The sequence below is a fragment of the Dreissena polymorpha genome, chromosome 4 (genome assembly GCF_020536995.1).
Source record: "Dreissena polymorpha isolate Duluth1 chromosome 4, UMN_Dpol_1.0, whole genome shotgun sequence".
Classification (NCBI taxonomy): Eukaryota; Metazoa; Mollusca; class Bivalvia; order Myida; family Dreissenidae; genus Dreissena; species Dreissena polymorpha.
In genome coordinates this window covers 29,257,226-29,279,259 of record NC_068358.1, presented here as the reverse complement: position 1 = coordinate 29,279,259, position 22,034 = coordinate 29,257,226, and the positions used below count along the sequence as shown (strand labels likewise).

The 22,034-nt window shown below is 36.6% G+C and overlaps 1 protein-coding gene across 1 annotated transcript in view; it reads right to left on the bottom strand.

Annotated features, from left to right (window-relative positions):
* The window catches only part of LOC127880261 (eukaryotic translation initiation factor 5B-like), a 129,656-nt gene that overhangs the window by 67,297 nt on the left and 40,325 nt on the right, over window positions 1-22,034 (bottom strand). Inside the window, exon 18 of the mRNA XM_052427584.1 lies at window positions 21,641-21,823. Within this exon, the coding sequence (XP_052283544.1) occupies window positions 21,641-21,823 (183 nt within the window). The remainder of the gene's footprint in view (window positions 1-21,640; window positions 21,824-22,034) is intronic.

The window sequence follows — 22,034 nt, the reverse complement described above, 5'->3', positions numbered from 1 at the left end:
AAAATAGGGGGGGGGGAGGGGGGAGGGGGGGGAGGGGAGGGCACGGGGGATGGTTTGGGTGGAGTCTATTGTGGTATGTCAGGTAAGAGTAGTTTCATCAAAGTATCAATCAAATCTAATCATAAATAAAGAAGTTATGGCAATTTTAGCAAAATTTAATAATTTGACCTTGAGAGTCAAGGTCATTCAAAGGTCAAAGTAAAATTAAAGTTGGCCAGGTACAGTAACCTCATGATAGCATGTAAGTATTTGAAGTTTGAAAGCAATAGCCTTGATACTTAAGAAGTAAAGTGGATCGAAACACAAAATTTAACCATATATTAAAAGTTACTAAGTCAAAAAAGGGCCATAATTCCGTAACAATGACAACCAGAGTTATGCAACTTGTCCTTTTACTGTACCCTTATGATAGTTTGTGAGTGTTCCAAGTATGAAAGCAATATCTATGATACTTTAGGGGTAAAGTGGACCAAAACATAAATCTTAACCAAATTTTCAATTTTCTAAGTATAAAGGGCCCATAATTCCGTTCAAATGCCAGTCAGAGTTACATAACTTTGCCTGCACGGTCCCCTTATGATAGTTCATAAATCTTGCAAGTATGAAAGCAATAGCTTTGATACTGTAGGAATAAAGTGGACCTAAACACAAAACTTAATCAAATTTTCAATTTTCTAAGTATAAAAAGGGCACATAATTCTGTCAAAATGCCAGTCAGAGTTACATTACTTTGCCTGCACAGTCCCCTTATGATAGTTAGTAAGTGTTGCAAGTATGAAAGCAATAGCTTTAATGCTTAAGGAATAAAATGGACCTAAACACAAAACTTAACCAAAATTGTCAATTTTCTAAGTATAAAAAGGGCACATAATTCTGTCAAAATGCATGCCAGAGTTATCTAAATTTGCCTGCCCAGTCCCCTCATGATAGTAAGTAAGTGTACCAAGTTTGAATGCAATAGCATTGATACTTACTGAGAAAAGTGGAACTAAACGCAAAACTTAACCAAAATTTTCAATTTTTTAAGTATAAAAAGGGCACATAATTCTGTCAAAATGCACGCCAGAGTTATCTAACTTTGCCTGCCCAGTCCCCTCATGATAGTAAGTAAGTGTACCAAGTTTGAATGCAATAGCATTGATACTTTCTGAGAAAAGTGGACCTAAACGCAAAACTTAACCGGACGCCGACGCCAACGCCAACGCCAACGCCAACGCCGACGCCGACGCCAAGGTGATGACAATAGCTCATAATTTTTTTTCAAAAAATAGATGAGCTAACAAGGTTTTAATATAGCCATATAAGGAAAAAAGCCCCGCCCCTGGTGGCCATGTTTTTAAAGCAACCAAAACCATTTTTGAACTCATCCAAGATATCATTAGGACAAATCTTCTGACTAAGTTTCATGATGATCGGAAAATAAATGTGACCTCTAGAGTGTTAACAAGGTTTTACTATAGCCATATAAGGAAAATAGCCCCACCCTGTGGTGGCCATGTTTTTCAACCAACCAGCATCATTTTTGAACTCGTCCAAGATATTGGGATGAATCTTCTGACCGAGTTTCATGAAGATCGGACTATAAATGTGGCCTCTAGAGTGTTAAAAAGATTTTTAACAATAGCCTTATAGAGCCATATAAGGAAAAATGCCCCGCCCCTTGGCGGCCATGTTATTCAAGCAAACGTAACCATTTTCAAACTCATCCAAGATATCATTAAGACAAATCTTCTGAGCAAGTTTCATCAAGATTGGACAATAAATGTGGCCTCTAGAGTGTTAACAAGGTTTTACTATAGCCATATAAGGAAAAAAAGCCCCGCCCCTGGTGGCCATGTTTTTAAAGCAACCAAAACCATTTTCGAACTCATCCAAGATATCATTGGGATGAATCTTCTGACCAAGTTTCATGATGATCGGAAAATAAATGTGACCTCTAGAGTGTTAACAAGGTTTTACTATAGCCATATAAGGAAAATAGCCCCACCCCTGTGGTGGCCATGTTTTTCAACCAACCGGCATCATTTTCAAACTCGTCCAAGATATATTTGGAATGAATCTTTTGACCAAGTTTCATTAAGATTGTACAATAAATGTGGTCTCTAGAGAGTTAACAAGATTTTACTATAGCCATATATAGCCATATAAGGAAAAATGCCCCGCCCCGTGGCAGCCATGTTTTTCAAGCAAAGGTTAGCATTTTTGAAACTCATTAAAGATATCAGTGGGACAAATCTTCTGAGCAAGTTTCATGAAGATCGGAAAATAAATGTGGCCTCTAGAGTGTTAACAAGGTTTGACTATAGCCATATAAGGAAAAATGCCACGCCCGCTGGCGTCCATGTTTTTCAACCGACCTGCATCATTTTTGAACTCATCCAAGATATTATTGGGATGAATCTTCTAACCAAGTTTCATGAAGATCAGACAATAAATATGGCCTCTAGAGTGTTTACAAGATTTTACTATAGCCTTATTTAGCCATATAAGGAAAAATGCCCCACCCCTTGGCAGCCATGTTTTTCAAGCAAACGTAACCATTTTCGAACTCATCCAAGATATCATTGAAACCAATCTTCTGACCAAATTTCATGAAGATTGGACAATAAATGTGGCCTCTAGAGAGTGAACAAGGCAAATGTTGACGTCGCACAACGGACAACGCACGGCGGACAAAAGGCGATCACAAAAGCTCACCATTGTGCTCAGGTGAGCTAAAAAGCAACTTCATATTTGGCATGCATGTGTATCTCATGGAGCTGCACATTTTGAGTGGTGAAAGGTCAAGGTCATCCTTCAAGGTCAAAGGTATGGGTCAAAATCGCTCATTTAATATAAACTTTTGCAATATTGAAGATAGCAACTTCATATTTTTCATGCATGTGTATCTCATGGAGCTGCACATTTTGAATGATGAAAGGTCAAGGTCAGAGTCATCCTTCAAGGTCAAAGGTCAAATATATGTGGACATAGTGTTTCACAAACACATCGCTTGTTAACAATGTTTTGCAGGGGGGTGATTTCAGTCGCACCTCAGGGGAGGACAATGCCTAAAATCCTTTACAGGGTTACACTAAACTCTTTGTTTGTACATAGATCCAGTAACATTAATAACTTAATTGTTAATTAGTTTTACATTGACAGGGAGCAAATCACTACAAGAAGAAGAAAGCGCACCCCTGATTTTAGCAATTATTCAATAAATAAATGGCAGTGTATATTTTTACACAAACTTGGAATGTTATTCCATGAAAGCCTTTAACTAGAACTAAAGTACAGAAGTACACATTGTTTCTAATAACTGCCTTTTTTGAATCACAGGTAAGGAAAGGATGGCGGTAGAAGTTGCTCAGACAAAAGTACTAGATGTTACAAAAAAAGAACACAGATTATCCTGAAAAAGGTCATATTAGTAGATATGTTTAAAAACAGGCATGCTTACAAATCATTACAGATTTGAAAGAACCCAGAAGCACACTATTTATAAAATGAGGTTAATAGCAGGAAACTTTTGACAAGTTTTGTATCATTTTGCATGCTAGTGAAAACCTAATGGAATTAAATCATTAATGCATTTTGCGCATAAGGGTAAATTTATAGGTAAGTGCAATAATGTTTAGGGCCATGTGTACAAAGAGCAAAAAAATCTCCAATAAACACCTGTTCCATAAACCAAGGTTACACCACACTGTGAATTTATAAGTGAATAGTTTACAGCCAATGGCGGGAAAGTCAATTGCAAAGGTCTACAAAAGGTGTCAAATCCCACTGAAGTGTCACCCAGCTGAGCACATAGTTCACCCTACACAATCTTGCCATCTCTGCTTTCACTGACAGGTTGGTTTAAACCCTCTAAGATTATCAAGTGTTAAACTATTTGATTACAATCTTGCTTGATAATGATATACAGTGACAAAAAAGCTATATAGGCAGACTGGCTAAGGGGGGGGGGGGATTGAACACTTAACTGCCCCTGGGATGGCATTTATGAGGTTATTTCACAGACTTACTTAAATGAAAATTACTAAGTTTCTTTATTTTTCACTGCAAAGAAAAATTAGCCTTGCTTTGGGAAAATGGAGCTTAATGCATAATCATAAGTATTCCTCCCAAATAGGCCAGTCCACAAAGGCTCATCAGCAACAACACATTCAGTCTAGACTTTATTTTTGATAAGGAAATACTTCCTTTGAAAGAAAAAATTCATAAAAGCGGAAAGTGTAATCCCTGATTAGCCTGTGCTAACTGCTTTACGCCACATGCATTAAGCCATTTATGACTAGCGTCCTGAAAAAAGGACTTTGCAAACAGCTTAGACCCAGATGAGACGCCGCTGCGCTGTTTTGCTTAAAGAAATATCTGAAAGAAATCTTCTAAATATAGAAATAAATATACTAGACATCCCTAATTTTGGAAATAAATTGATCCAATTTAGAAGGATGGGAGAGTCCACTAGGCATAAATGGTTTAAGCCTGGTTTTTCCAGAGAAAGGCTAATAAAATTCATTTTTGCGCGCAAAACAATTATCTCAAATCACTTCACAAAACAACCGGATTTGCAAATGTGACAGACGTTTTCTCAAGGTCAAAGATTACCAAGTAGTCAGACAGGAAATGGGCAACTAGATTTATTTATTTGGTATAAAAAATAAAGGTGGGCAAATATTTGCAAATAAAACACCGCTTTAAAAATCTATCAAAGAGGCAATTCAGTGTTTTATCTGCAAGACATGAGTGACAGCGTTACAGTTGTTGTATAACTGCTGACTATGCTATAACCTTCAAGGAGATTTTAGCAGAGCAGTACTCGGTCATAAATTTGTCATTTATGTTCACTTTAAATTTTATAACCAGAGACATTAAAATTCAGTTACTTAATGACATGCTTTTTAAAATGCAAAGTATACTACAAATCAGCATTCAATCCATGTAAGGTGTTGGTTCTTGTAATTAACACAGCTTAAATGTGAAACAGTTTATGGTTAAGTAACAAATGTCCTTTTTAACCCCTTTACTTCCACAGCCATTAATTATAAGCTACTCATATCATTATTTGAGCGGCATGCCAGGACAACTAGGCTTAATGCATGTGGATAAAGTGTCAGCCTAGATTAGCATGTGCAGTTCCAACAGGCTAATCAGGGACAACACTTTCTGCCTTGACAGGATTTTCTTTTATAAAAGACTACATTTGAAAAACAATGCATACAAGTGGAAGTACTGTCCCTGATGAGCCTGTGGAGACTGCACAGGCTTATCTAGGTCCACTGTGGAGACTGCACAGGCTTATCTAGGTCCAATCTTCAACACTTTACCCACGTACATTAAGCCAAATTTTCCCAGGACGCTGCTATTTTTTTCCATACCCCTGTTTACCACACCCCTAGGCCACGACTTTTTTTTTATTGGTTTACAAAAATTATTTTGAAAATGGTCCATCGGGTCGTCGAAAAAAAACAAAAAAACATTGGAAAAAAAGTTAATACTAATAACATCAGAACAATTGTTAAAGACAACATATCTTTTATAACCTGAACACAGAGACAACAAATCAAATTATGCAATGAAACACATCTATATCTTCAAATGAAATGAGTCCTAAAAGCACCTTTTGTAACATCAGGCAATTTTAATCTCTCCATTACATGACATGCGTTCTTCTCCCATTAAAACGGAAAAACTGCGCTTCATTTCCGTAATTCGATGCGCACCATTACGCAATGCGATGCCCGTTGCATAAATCTTATATAACATAAACTACTCATACACAAATTATGCCTTTGCTCTTACTCGACTTCTGAGATCGTCCATGAAAAAAAATCGAGGTAGGTCCATCCCTGCATCGTCGCGGTAATGTTTGTTATCCCCGCGCTTTTTGAAAAGGATATTGTGGTTATCTCCGCCGTCCATCTGTCTGTCTGTCTGTCCGTCCTGGCCACTATCTCCTCCTACACTATTAGCACTAGAACCTTGAAACTTACACACATGGTAGCTATGAGCATATGTGCGACCCTGCACTATTTGAAATTTTGATTTGACCCCTGGGTCAAAAGTTATGGGGGTTCGGGTGGGGCAGGATTTTTACTCGTTTTTTAGGTTATTTGACTATAATTTCTTCATTTCTACACCGATTGGCTTCAAATTGATACGGAACCTCTCTTATGACAATACGATCAATCTCAACTATGCATGGCCCCATTACCAAGCCTGGGGCACCCTGCCCACATAGGCCACATCCACCCAAAATTGCAGTTTTACTATAATTTCTTCATTTCTACACCGATTCACTTCAAATTGATACTGAACCTTTCTTATGACAATACGGTCAATCTCAGCTATGCATGGCCCCATTACCAACCCTGGGGCGCCCTGCCCACATAGGCCACGCGCACCCAAAATTGCCTTTTACTATAATTTCTTCATTTCTCTACCGATTTACTTCAAATTGATACTGAACCTTTCTTATGACAATACAGGGTTGTCATTATGATTGTAAACAAAGGATTATTTTGGAAAAGTAACCGATTTGGCCGGGGGTCAAGGGCAAGGCCCTGGTAGGGAGGTCAGGTGGGCAAAGCCCCCCGACCGAAAACGAATTCTAGACATTTTAGGGACAAAATAATGCTATTCTCGGAGCATAAAAAGTTAAAACGAGGTCTAAAAAGAATAGAAAATTTTAAGATTTTCAAATTTTAAGTATACTGTACAATGTAAAAACATATTATATTGATAGATCTTTGCATGTTCCAATTCTATCCATTACCCGATAATCCAGTATTATTACGATTTCTTTTTTCCAAAACCAAATTACGCCCAATTTTGACGATGAATGTCGTCCGCCATTTAACGCAAGTGCAAATACAAATTGAATTGTGGGATTGGGGAATTCCCATTGAACATGCGTGAATCACGTGACGCGATTTGAGAGCATTGAGAACCGTTTATATTTAGTAATTACGACAAGTCAACCACTCAATCTTAACTGTTACATGTACAGTACCTCTTTTCAGACAAGTTTGTGAAAGTGAAAGTGAATTTCTGAAAATAAAAAAGCGCCTTTCTTTAAATTTTACCGAGTACTTTTCATTCCGGGTCGTGATATAACTTGTCAGTTCATTTATGCATGTAGACCTATATGTATGCATAGTTTGGCAATCTCAAAACACGTTATTTACCTACTTATTACATTATGTGTTATGACCATTTGTAAACCAAAATGCATTATTTAATTGAAGTATTTCAAATGCGTATAATTAAATGTGTTATCCGAGATCATTTTCAGATTTCATTATTCATGGAAAATTAAGAAAATTCTAGCAACAGAGACACATATCTCTTGTTTTTCATGTACAGATGAAAATCATGCCAAAGTTAGAATTCATGTATGACATCACGTCATCCTTCCTCGGGCAAAGCGTGGACTTTAATATTTAGATGCTGAATAACAACTTCGTAGCGCAGAGGTCGCTAATATCTTTTATTTTGGTAGAAAATCAAAGAGCATTTTTCAATATGTGGAAACCTTTTCTCTAACTAAAAAAACTAGAATTACGCTCTACAGTGCAACATTCATTGAGATACGGTCAGTAATAATCTGTGAAATGTACAGCTATTTGATACAATTTCACGTGGGGTCGGCGTGTATTCGGCTGCCTGAGCGCTGATTGGTTGACGTGCTTACCAAGAAGAATTTGATTGACAGCTGGAAAAATCAATATTGGCCACTCGCTGAGAAATTCATTGAAACAGTAGCTCTTAAGCGGAGTTAATGGACTGACTGACCGGGCGTCGTCTTCTATAGTACGGTTATTCCCCGTCAATTATTGTCTGTTTGCATGATCAAAACTTCCGATCGCAATTTTAAAGATACGGGAAAAACAACCAATTTTCTGGCGATTTTAACCGATGAATTCGATCGGCAATCGATTAATAATGACAACCCTGCAATATGGTCAATCTCAACTATGTATGGCCCCATTTCCAACCCTGGGGCAACCCCGCCCAGATAGCTCACGCCCATCCAAAATTGCCTTTTACTATAATTTCTTCTAATTGATACTGAACTTCTCTTATGACAATACAGTCAATCTCAACTATGCATGGCCCCATTACCATCCCTGGGGCGCCCCTGAGTCAAACATGCGGCGTGGGGATACGTGTCGGCCTCTGCCGCCCCATTTCTAGTTGAAGTTGTTGTTGTCATGAAAACTTGTTGATTTACAACACAAAACGTCTTATTTGAACTGACGCGAATTAATTTAATAATATTTTCAACTTCGCTTTTGCTTTATTTTGATAATTTAATCCAAAGTTTAATGTTAGCAAGTGTTTTTTTACTGGAATTGTAAACAAAGAGTCAGTTAAAGTCTTCCGAAAATTTGCAGTCTGTGTGAATTGACAGTTTGATGTCATCAAAGGAAAGCCGCTTTCTGTCTGAAGCAATAAAGGGACAAATTTCGCTCCAACAAAATTGGCTTCCTTTGTCTAGCAATCAACATGCCGAACCAATTGTGTGTTTTTGTTTCTCAATGGCAATCCTCCAATTAAATAATAGCACATGCATAGCTCTGCCTTCGAATCTTTTGCAGAGAACGGAGGTGGAGTTTAACGGTTAATTGAGCTAGTGTTTTACGCAAATTGAGTTCCGATTTGCCGAAATTACTCGGCCCTAGAATAGAAACGACAAATACATTTATCAATGATTTTCCAAGATATACCGATTTGTTCCGATTTCCAAACTTTCTGTAAAGTTCCTATCTATGGCGGACGTGTTTACAAAATTCCTAAACACATATATCTTAACTAATGGCAGTGTTTTATAAGATTATGTATACTAATTATCAAATTGCAATGTAATACTTTTTTATCTACTACAATATCGGGTTTGTTTAATATAATTAACATGTTAAACAATATAGTTGCGTCCCAGACTCGGAAATAAATTTTGATGGGGTCGACATTTTACTGATGCTCTTTTTCCTACTGTCTGTAATTTTTACCCGAAATAAATTTTGAGAAGTGCCCATAAAAGGACTAGTACATAATGTGTCACATCGAAAAATATCCTGATCTCTGCAATATATGTGAACCCATCGTTAATTGTACTTTCTTGATTTTAATTGCAACCGTACTCAAACCAGATCTTTTTTTCTCTTGATTCGCTCGTTTTACAGTGCGGTCGGGAATAAAATATATAAAAAAAGACCCTTTTCCGATTATTTTTTTTTCCCCATTTTCCAAAAATTAGAGTTGGCGGTTTTGTAAACCAAGAAATATAAAAGTCGTGGCCTTACGAGCAATATCTGCACTTCATACCTGCTTTTAATAACCCACTGTACAATCCTAGTGTGAAGGATTTAAGAGTTTATTACTTCAAATCAGGTTTCTTTAATTCCAAGTGTGAAAAATAAAGAAGTCCCAAGGCTTTATTGATATTGTCAAAGCTGTCAGACCCATAAAAGGCAGTTAATTTTGACATGAAAATCTGTTTCACAGGGTTTCAAAGGTCTCAAGTTTGGAAAGTCCAGCCCCTTTCAAGAGGTCTTCCTGTGTGAATTAGGAACGATGAAACAGATTGATTTACCCACAATGCAATCAAAGGAAATGAAAAAGGGCCCCTTGAAGCAATGTCAACACTGCGTCTTTATCCCGATGACATGTGGCCAAGACTCAATCGTGAGCTATCACAACAGTCTTATAAATTAAGGACCCAATGTTTGTAAAGGAAATTTTCAAAAGCAACAAAATATATCTTCAAACCAAATGACAACTGCACAATGTTTAAAACAATAAACAATGGATTACATCAATTTTGATAATGTCTTACAAATTCGTACTCAGCCAGGTAAATTAGTATCCAGAAACTAACTGGTAGAAATTTAAATGATGCAACTTGAAATAAGCCTTCTGTTTTAACCTTTTTTTTTTACACAAAATGTAATTAGAAATTGTTGTTTATATTCAGATGTTATCCATTTTTTAAATTAAAATAAGAAACACCACAATTGATACTAACGATTGTCAATACCTAACAGGCTTATGAAATTTAATTGTCTTTTTATTACCGTCTTTTGTCATGTATATCTTGCTTTTTTTCCCCTCCAAATTTCAAATAAAATGAGTGTGTGGGTTATATAGTGATACAACGCTATCCTGGCTGCTAAATTGCAAAACATTAATTTTGAAATTGTAAATATTCATAATAGCCGCCATTTTTTCCCCAGAAAACTACACCCTATAATCTTAATCCTACAGACTGTTGTCGAAACAACATTAAGTCGGTAACAGCAGATATAAATGGGGTAGCAACAGTTTATTGCAAAAATTAAAGTGTGTGAATAAAATATGCAAACATTTCTGTGTTTGTGTTTGTGCACTTCTACATTGGCAGCTTACGTTGGGCTGGTTAAGGTAGGTTTCCAGTTTGGTTCAGGTTTTTGCTCCTTCATTGTTCATCACATTCACTTCTGTGTAGTGGGACAAACAATAACCCCACTTGTCCAACACAAAAAATGAACAGTTTTACCTCAATACTGACATATCTAAACAACTGAAGCCCTGTCTCCCATGCGCCACAAAGTTTTTATTCAGCATTCAAATTTAAAGCCCATGTTTTCCCCGGGAAAGAATGACATGATGCACATAAAATTTATTTTCGCATGCTTTACACAAAATCTATGTAGACTGCTAGAAAATAACAAGATTGTAAGAAATGTATAGTGCTACGCAACCCATGCTCTTTATCAAAATGACACTTCCTCTTTTGAATGCTGTATTAAGCTTTCCAATGACCCGGACTATTTGATTGCGAAAAAAGTAAAATGGCGGCCATTTTTAGTTTGATTTGGTAGTTTCATTCGCTTGAAATATTTTTTTCTCAATTTTCGCATTTAAAAAAACAGCCTGCGCATTATGCGTGTGGGGCGCGCTAAACATGGACAAATTTGGTATTTGCGACAAAAAGAGAGAAATAGAAAAGGAAATAGCCAAGGGGTATCCACAAATAGTGTCACACCGGTATACTCATTTACTAAAATGATGTATTTAAAAACTTCCCAGTTTTTAAACAATTCATTTACTAGTAAGTTCAATACCTACAGTTATTTAAATTTAAAAGACACAAAGTAATGGTCCCGATGGCAGACACAGCTCAGGTGTGTCGCTGATTGTTTTTCCATTTAAGACATGACCTTGACAATGAAACTAGAAAACATTTATATGGGCCATGCTCCGTGAAAAGTGGGTTTAATGCATGTGCGTCCTAGATTAGCAGTCCACACAGGCTAATCAGGGAGGATACTTTCCACTTGTATGGTATTTTCGTTTACAGAAGGTCTCTTCTTAGCAAAACTCCAGTTAAGACGGAAAGTGTCGTCCCTGATTAGCCTGTGCAGACTGCACATGCTAATCTTGGATGACACTTTACGCACATGCATTAAACCCCTTTTTAACAGAGCAAGGCTCATATCTGTTTGTAGTGAGAATCATAACCACTGCCAATGTTGCAACATAAAACATGGCGTAGCGTGTATGCTGTCTGCCTTGTGACCAGGAGGTCCCAGATTATATCCCCACAGTGGGAGCATTTTCTAAAATCTCACCCAAAGACATCAAGTATTGGTTCTACCCAGGAAACATACTTAAGAACTTTTCAATAAGCCATCAGCTTTCAATGCAATCAAGCTGAAATAAATAGGTTTAAACTAGTCACTGAAGAGCAATACATAAAAGAGCAATACACTGTAACTCCAATATAGTGCAGTCCATTATAACGCTGTGTCCATTATAACGCGGGGGTCCTTGGATCCCGTTTTTTCTCCAACCTTCCATTTCTGATTCAAATCCATGTTATGCAACTTCGTGTATTTTCAGAAAATTCAAAGAAGCACAGCTTGATTGCTTTATCCATCCGTTTAACTGATTTTAATCGATTAGAGGTTAAACGACACTCGACAGCTAATTGGTGTTAATCTGTTGTGTAATGTCAATAAAGGTGTGAAAACTCGCGAGTCCGTGTTTATTACATGTATTCCCCATCAGAGCGGTTCGGTGCACTAATTTCAATAAGGCATGTTCAAGCGGAATAATTATCAAATTAAAGTTATTTAAAACGATTACCTGTTTATGTTTTGTATTTATCGTGTATTGTATTTCATTGTATAAACTATGGCTGTGTAAGTGTGTTATCGTTTATTATATGCTATACATGCTTGATAAATAAAAAGATCTTTGTGCATGTTTAATGTTTGAGTACCTATACGAAAAATAAATTTAAAAATCCTGACGATTTATTTACATGCTAACACAGTGTAATAGTTAACAGAGATGCACTTAAATTTTTGCCCGTTATCAGAAAGTCCATGGAAAGCACGTTTTTTACATGCTGCGTATGACGCAATAAAACATTTCTTTGTACATGTATTGTATTTCATTTGATTAAAATTTGCTCGTCCAATCAAAGCTGTGTCCCATAATGCACTGTACTATTTTTTCTGAAAAATGGCGTAGGCATATGAATTTGTTTATGAAATTCGTAAACATATTTGTCATAAATGTTTAACTTTTTTTTTTCGTAAGTGATGTTGCAATTATATTGGATTATCGGATAAATGTGCAAATTAGAAAAGCGGTATGTATACTGTTCGATTCGGTTTATATGCATGTATTTGGGGCTGACAACACAGCATGACAATACACAGGACCTATATTATAGGCTATACTATACCTGTTTTTAAAGCCCCCTTAAATAAATAAGCTCAAAACTTATAACGCTGTCCGTTTATAACGCTGTTGCGTGGCTTGGACCCCGTCATCCTCGTTATATTGGAGTTACAGTGTACACAAACAGACAAACCATGTGCAGTAATTAAAAACTAGGTGCATTTTTTGCAATTCTGAAATACAATCTGACATATAAATAGACATCTGGACATAGAAGTTTAAAGAAATTACCTAGTTTTAGTGTCATATTTTTGTCATAAAAAAGAGAATACAGTTTGCGGTTTTGGAAAACAGGATGTAATTTTTTGCAGTTCTGAAATACAGTCCAAGATATAAATAGGCATTAAAAAAAGTAACCAGTTGATACGTCATCAGACCGACATGTCTGAAGAGCATGCGTAATTCATGATAGCTGGAACTAATGTTTCGGCCTCACATTTCTACAGTAGGTAGGATAGTGTCATGTTCAAACTTAGAAATATTTTTCAGCCAGTCTCTAGGAAAACTGGGCTTAATGAATGCTCATTAACCCTTTGCATGCTGGGAAATTTGTCGTCTGCTAAAATGTCGTCTGCTGAATTTCTTAAATTAGCATTTTTTTCAATTTTTTAAAGAATACTATCAGAATAGCAAACAGTTTGGATCCTGATGAGACGCCACATTCTGTGGCGTCTCATCTGGATCCAAACGGTTTGCAAAGGCCTTTAAAATTCGGTTCCAGCGCTGAAAGGGTTAAGAATCCTCCCAGATTTGCCAGTGTGATTTGAACCAACAAATCAGGGATGACACATTCTGCATTGTTATGGAACTTTGTTTAACCCTTTCCCCCATCAGAAGAAAAGTTAAATTTGCTTTTGCAAACAGTATTAAACCAGAACATACTGCGAGTAACTCACAGTCTGTTCAAGTTTTATGCTGTTTGCTGCTCATCAATATCTATGGGTTGGAAATGAAGCCTTTTAAAATTGAATCCAGTAAGGAAGGTCTTAAATTAAATTTAACGTTCTCAGGGACTACACATGCGTATATCATATCAAAGTGGTAAAGGGTTAAAGGAAGTATTTTCTTAATGAAAATCCAGTCTAGATGGAAATGGTTGTCCCTGATTAAGGACGATTCTTTATGCAGCACATTAAACACAGATTTCCAACAGACCAGCTCACATGTATTTTTATTGTTGCAATGACTTTTCTAATGTTCAGTTTTATTGACACGTGATCAGTGATGCATGACCCCCCCATCACACCTGGGTTGAGCAGACACAGCCCAGATGGGCCAGCAAATAAAATAGATACCATTTATTATCACTCCACAGCCATTAAATTTAAAATCCCTGTCTGACAAAGCATCTATTTATCACCTGCTTTCATAAGTACTCTCATTACAAACAAGACATGATTCTATCAAACTCAGCGTATTACTAATTGTCCTTACAAAACGTTTCAATCCATAGATTTCCATACTGCACTAATTGCAGATTCCTTCTCACAAGCCATGTTTCTTAACATTTGTTTTTCTAAAAATGCCATACACCAATACCAGATTTTTGTAACAAACAGCATCTGCTGAAATTATATTGTATACTTCTGTCTAAAATTTACACATTTGATAATTTGAGACCAAATATAATGGCCCAGGGTGATTATGAGGGAAAGCTATGATGAGGGAAAACATTCAGGATTTCAATTTAAGCTCCATTATCCTAATATATGAAAGATCATAGACACATGAGCCAAGGTCTGGGAAAATGGGGCTTAATGAATGTGCCTTAAATTTCGTCCAATATAAGCTTGTGTTGAGTGTGTCTTATCACAGAAAGCACTTTCCTCTTAATAAACAGTGTAATACTAAATGTCTACTAAAGATTTTACAACTGAAAAGAACACATCCAAAACACGCCAGTACAAACAACTTGATGAACATATCACTACCAATTGAGCAAGCAACCAATATTCAAGATAGAACTGTCAAATTTAAACATTAAAAACCCCGGACGGGCTCAAACAACACATTTAACATGTGGCTGCTATTATAAAGAATACAAGATTTGTGTTTGTCAGACACACAATGTCCCCTACTGCACCGCTTTGAATCCATATATTTGACTTTAAAGGATGACCTTGACCTTTCACCACTCAGCTTCATGAGATACACATGCATGCCAAATATCAAGTTGCTATCTTCAATATTGCACAAGTTAACGCAAAACTTTAACCAAGGTTAAAGTTTTGGGACAGAATGACGGACACACAGGCCAAAAACAATATGCCCCCGATCATCCGATCCGGGGGCATAAAAACTAAAAGGGAAATAACTCTTATTTAAAAAAGTAAAGGGTTAGAGTTCTTAAGCATGGCATTTCTCCTCATTAATATAAATACACCCAAGAAGTTTCATGATGATTTTCTTGATTGGTATCTGAGATAAAGCTCTGACAATATTCATCACACAAAAAACAAAGGGCAAAAACTCTTATTAAAGAAAGTGTAGGGTTATGTTTCTTGTTCATGGCTCTTCTCCTCATTGATATCTATACACCTATGAAGTCTCATGTTGATATCTTATATAGTTTTTGAGATATAGCCTTAACAAGCTTTGTGACAGACGGACAGACTCATGAACAAGCCCAATTCTATATCCCTCCGCCTTTGGCAAATTATAATAAACTGACATAAACATACATGCATGATAATTAAATGCAAATTCGCTATAACTTCGTTATCTCAAAGTTTTAATAGAGTAGACTAGCCACTTATCCGTAGTTCCACTATTCCAAACTCAGTATATTTCACATGGTGAAGTTGGCATTATGACTTCATTATGACTTCATTGCAAACTTATTGCTTATAATTATGCTCTGAAATGTGTATTTCATTACATTTCATGTCTTCGATAAAAAATCATCAATTTTGTGTCATCCTAACAACAGTAACCATTGCAGCTATAAGTGAGATGGGTGTGATTGCTCAAATAGGAATCAATCTCAATGCTTTCAATATAAAAACCCATAAATCTTTCCCCCACACACATTTCAGATAATTACAACTAGCCCATCCCAATCAACAGATACAGACATGGAGGAGTTCAAAGCAGACATGCTCTCTGACTGCAATCTGCTAGCCTGCAAGACACTGGCCACTTAGAAAAAGTAATTGAGACTCGCTGTGAGAACACCGAGCTTAATGCATGTGTGTTAATTGTCTTCCCAGATTAGCCTCCGCAGCCTGCACAGGCTAATCAGGGACAACACTTTCCGCTTTTAATGTAGTTTATTGTAGTTTAAGTTTATAGGTAAGTCTCTTCTTAGCGAAAATTCAGTTTAAGCGGAGTGTTGCCAAAGTGAGGCTCAATTTATAAAGCTAGAGATAGACAATTACCAATCACAGGCACACCATCCTCCCCTGCAAGGCAAACCCAGCATAACATGGCACTTATCAACATATTAACTGGCTCTGTGAACAGACGGTTTAATGCATGTGCCGAAAGTGTAGTCCCAGATTAGGGACTACATAGGCTAATCTGGGAAGACACTTTACGCACATGCATTAAACCCCCTTTTCACAGAGCACGGCCAAAGTTTTTTTTTTCTGAATTTTTTCTAGTCCAAGGGAGAGAAATCTGCTTACAAACTTCACCATCTATGTTCAAAGGGAAAGAACTCAAGCAACACTTAAACAGCTTCATTTACCAAAGAATATTTTTTGATGCATAAAAAAAAATATTGTATGCTTTTGACAGCAAGAAAACACATATCTTTGTTTGCAATCTCGAGACAAAATGTGTTGAGAAAAAAACACCACATATAAACATTATCATATGGATATGAAAAAAATCTTTTACAGTGTGCAAATGTGAAGCACTTCCATCTTTTAACTTTTTTTAATCAAATCAGTTCCGAGGTTTTCAATATATCTCTGCTGGCCCACACAACATAAAGGTGTATAGAACTTTACTTAAGTTAAACCCCTACAGAATGCTGTACTAGAGCCTGACATTTGTCTTCGAACTGTTCATAGATGTCATTTGTTATACACAGCCACTGTTTCTAACAATATCACATGAACAGAGCTTTGCATGACTTATACTTTGTAACAGCATTCAAAAATGATCTTTCCATTCAATCCAATATTTGAACAAGCAAATTCTTTGATTTGATATCCCACGCCAAATAAATGTTGTTTATGGATGGGTGCAAATCCCTTGATATATGATGTAAGCAACAACAAAAAATTAAGTGTAGGGTAACTGTTTTTATGCATTGAAATTCTCATCACTAGTATTTAAACACCCATGAAGTTTCATGTTGAAATCTTGTAGCATATCTGAGATATAGACCTGAAAAACAACAAAGGGCAATTACTCTTATTTAAACAAGCAAATTCGTTGAATTGATATCCCCCGCCAATATGCTTCTGGACACAAAAGTGTTGTATTTGACAATAAAAAAAGCATTTTTTCAAGATACAAAGGGCCATAACTCCGTTATTAACAGATGGTGTACAATGCCTTTTGGCATGAATCATTCTCTGATCCATATATATACTCATACCAAGTTTCAATGAAATCTGCCAAAGCACTTCCAAGATATGGCTCCGGACACACAAAAAAAGCCTTTTTTCAAGATACAAAGGGCCATAACTCCGTTATTAACAGATGGTGTACAATGCCATTTGGTGTGCATCATCCTCTTATCCATATATATACTCATACCAAGTTTCAATGAAATCCGCCAAAGCACTTCCAAGACATGGCTCCGGACGGACGGACAACGCCAAAACAATATCCCTCCGCCTATGGCGGGGAATAACAAGAGCTGTCTCCATAGGATAAGATATGCCCCCGCTAAATGCTTTGATAGAAGTTATGAGCATTTTTCTAAACCTAAACGCATTTTTCAGAACCTTAAAGCGGACTCTAAGCTCAAGGCTAAGGGGGTCAAAATTTGTGTGCGTATGGAAAGGCCTTGTCCATATACACATGCACACCAAATATGAATGTTACATCTGAATCAACAAAGAATTTATGAGTATTTTTCAAAACCTAAACGCAAAGTGTGACAGACAGACGGACGGACGGTGCGATCACTATATGCCCTCCTTCGGGGGCATAAAAACTGTAGGGTTTTGGTTCTTGTGCAACACAATTTTCCTCATTGATATCTATAAACTAAATAATTGTCATGTTCAAATCTTGTATAATATCTGATATATAGCCATGAAAAGTAACATCATAAAAACATAACTAAGGGCAATTCTTATTTAAGAAAGTGAAGGGTTATGGTTCCAAAGCATGGCACTTTTCCTCATTAATATCAATACACCCATAAAGTTTCATGTTGAAATCTTATATTGCATACATGCAGAATGTTTCAGGTCCAAATCAGGACACAACATACAAAATGTTCAGACATTTGACCAAAAAGCAGGACAACTAAAACGATTAATCATGCCACTCTTATTGTAGTCAACTTTCCGGAAGTAAACACACATGTGCACTATGCAGATGACTCCATAATGTAAAATGTGGAGCATGCCTCTATTAGACACCCAGGACAGAGGAATGTGCACATAGTGTAACGCAATGTGCGCGCATGGAGCACTGTTTTTATTCAAGCAATCATCAATTAACTCTAAATGTAGATTGATGCAACATGCATTAACTTTTTTTTGAAGATCAGTCGTAAACGAAAGCAAATTTATGTGAAACCTCAATATGTATCGGTAGGCACTCAATTTTATTGATAAAATTGGTGTTTTGATTGGGTTTTTAGCCTCAGATGGTATAATACACAGAATACCATGTAATAGTCTCTTTGGACTTGATTTGATCAATGTATTACAAAAGCAGTCTGCTTTTAATTTACTACAATTCATCTATCACGAGCAATTAGTGACCCCTATCATAAAATCACCATGGTGTGAGTGCATGATAAAATCAATAACTTGCCGATAAATCGCCGACAAGGTGTCAAAAACAACACTGGTCCACTTGACTTTCAGATATGGTTTGTTAACAGGGGGCAATAATGGGATTAGCAATGGGAGTTTGAAGCTTACCAAGCTGGAATAGCTAATTTATTGTTTCTTATGAATGTGGAGACAAATTGTGTCACATCGCGACACCGGGACAAAACACCCCCAAAACAGGACTGTCCCTTCAAGATTGGGACGCCTGGCATGTATGTTGTATTGCATCTGAGAAATTGCCCTGAAATGTTACATCATCATAAAAAACAAAGGACAATAACTTTTATTTTAGAAAGTGTATGGTTATGGTTCTTGTGCATGCCACCTCTCATCATTAATATCTATATATAACCATGAAATTTCATGCTGACATCTTACATACTTTCTGTGATATAGCCTTGAAAAGTTTGTGACGGCTGACAGACTGACATACAGCTGGAACGACTGACGACGCCAATTCTACATTTCTCCACCTTTGGAGGGGATGTAATCTTTTCTTACCAAACTTATCATGTGATATGACCTATGAAGCCAAGTACTACTAGTAGACATGAGCACTGTTGTGTTAAAACGGGGCTTATGCATGTGCATAAAGTGTCGTCCCTGATAAGCCTCAGCAATCCAGACAGGCTAATTATACACAACACTTTCCGCTTAAACTCGATTTTCATTAAGAGACTTCTTTTTTTTTACATTCCATAACAATGGAAAGAGTTGTCACTTTTAAGCCTCTGCAGACTGCACAGGCATATCTGGAACAACCCTTAACACAAATTGCTGAAGCCCCAATTTGCCCGAATGCAGCTCATATAATCATAATTTAGATTTTATTTGCAGGTATAGTCATCCTAGTGTCTTCGTTTACCGTACATTCGCGGCCATAAGTCTACCTCGGCCATAAGTCGAGGGGTATAATGTGGCTAGAAAAACTTGGTTTTCTGCCTTGACTCTGCCATAAGTCGGGGGTAAATTTCCTCAATATCTCAGACATGTTTAGTGACGTTTTAGTCATGGTTCTGAGGGCTTTTGCACTGGCAGTTGACATTTTTTGGGATATTAATAATAAGAATATATTTAAAACGAAACATTCAACGTTTCAATTATTTATTATCACGAAAAATATATTTTATTGTTCAAAATCATAATAACATATCATTGATTATTTCGAACTTAATATATATTTCACAAATCAAAATTAGTTTCCCATTTAACGTAATAACTTTCAGCGTTTATATTATGAGCAGATATTTTTGTATTCAAATGTTAGTGCTATTGATGTGAAAATTCGTTAAAATCTTGAACGCAGAAATTCATTATATGGTCAAAATAATTGTAACTTGCTCTCAAAAACGCTTTCGCCATTATGCATGAAACACGTGAATTTACCAACACTCGCATCGCTCGCTATTCGACTGTTATATACATATTCGTAAATCACGAGATACCCGAGGAATATTTTCTGCATTCTGGAAAAACGTCTTATCTAATAATACTAAGCAGCTAATTGAAAGTAATTGTGTATTTAATATGTCCAATTACACTTTTAAATAATCCAGGGTGAGTGCCTAATATTATTATAATCAAACAATGAATGAAATCTTCACTCAGATAAGATCTATTTATTTACGAAAACGATTATGCATAAATTGTGGGACAGTTGTGAAATAAAAGCGAAACCACACCTTCATCCAATCAAAAAATATACCATGTGAAGTTGAACAATAGCGATTGGTTAAAGGCGTATCCAACGATAGAGTAATTATTTTTGATTGGTCCGAAGTAGTTTGTAGCAGAACCGTTTTGCATATCATTAACAGATAACTATTTTAGGCGTGACGCAATAAAGACAAATGATCAAAAGGATGCCAACACTACACTTTACACTTTGATCTTAGTCAAAAGGCCGAGAAGCGATAATTGGTGGCATAAAGACACCTGCATCTGTTGACAGTTTGTATTTACACGGATTAACTTTAAATGGGTACAAGTGTCAGCAGTCGATTTTCTATTGTTCTTAGCAGACAACGGACGATGTATCAATAGACAAATTGCTATGTATAAATTTCGCCACATTACCGTACGTCACAAATGTTTAATATTTTCGAAGTTATTTTTACATGTTTTTATTTGGACTTATTACGAAGATTAATGAATTAAAAACCAATGTAAACATGCAGTATTTTGTTATCAGCGGACATTTAAGTAAAAGACGAGTCGCCCTTACCGTAAAAAGTCATCATTCCTCCGCTTCGGAGATTTATTACTTTAAAAAAAACGGCACAGAAATATGTTTTTATTTTTATTTTTATTTAGTACCTCATCCATAAGTCGAGTTGACTTTTGAAGTCAATTTTGGGAGCGTTTTTAGGTCGACTTATGGCCGCAAATTTGCGGTACATGATTTTATTTGCAGGTATAGTCACCCTAGTGTCTTCATTTACATGATTTTATTTGCAGGTATAGTCACCCTAGTGTCTTCATTTACATGATTTTATTTGCAGGTATAGTCACCCTAGTGTCTTCATTTACATGATTTTTTTCCAATGAAAGAATAACATGGGATATAGCCTACTCAATCTTCTTAATGACATGTTCTATTCTATTTCTAAAAGCTTTTCAATGACATTCTTTTTCAGTATGGACAAATGACAAGTATGATGCAGCTATACAGCCTGGTGAATATGTGATCACATTTTTGATAGCATTATTTTTTACTTGGTATAAAAGCGAGTTGTCATTACCAATGAACACTTATTGTTTTAATTTCTCTAAGGTTATTGTATACTACTTGCTACTAGTTGAGTGCTCTCTGACGTGGACTACCTGCATGACCCGTGTATTCATTACCATTTGATGTTTGCAAATGCGTAAGCTGACCTTAAGCAACACTTGTTGCATAGGGCATAGGAGCCTTTATCTTTCTTCCAATTTCCCATCTAACACCTCCTGCTTACCTCCATGACGGTGGCGTGGAGCTCCTCACTGTACGACACTTTCTTAGCAAGCCAGTTCTGAGTGAGCTCACATATCAGCGCTATCAGGTTCCCCATACCGTCTCCCGTGTGTGCTGACGTGGGGACCAGCGAAATGTACTCCTTCGGCTTCTTGTTCTCATAGAATAGCGCAGAGTTCAGACCCTGTAATACAGATCACACGTGTGTCTCGTAAGGAATTGAGCATGACACTGGATGCTCAGGTGAGCAATAAACACATCACTGTATGCTCAGGTGAGCAATGAACACATCACTGTATGCTCAGGTGAGCAATGAACACACAACTGTGTGCTCAGGTGAGCAATAAACACATCACTGTATGCTCAGGTGAGCAATGAACACATCACTGTATGCT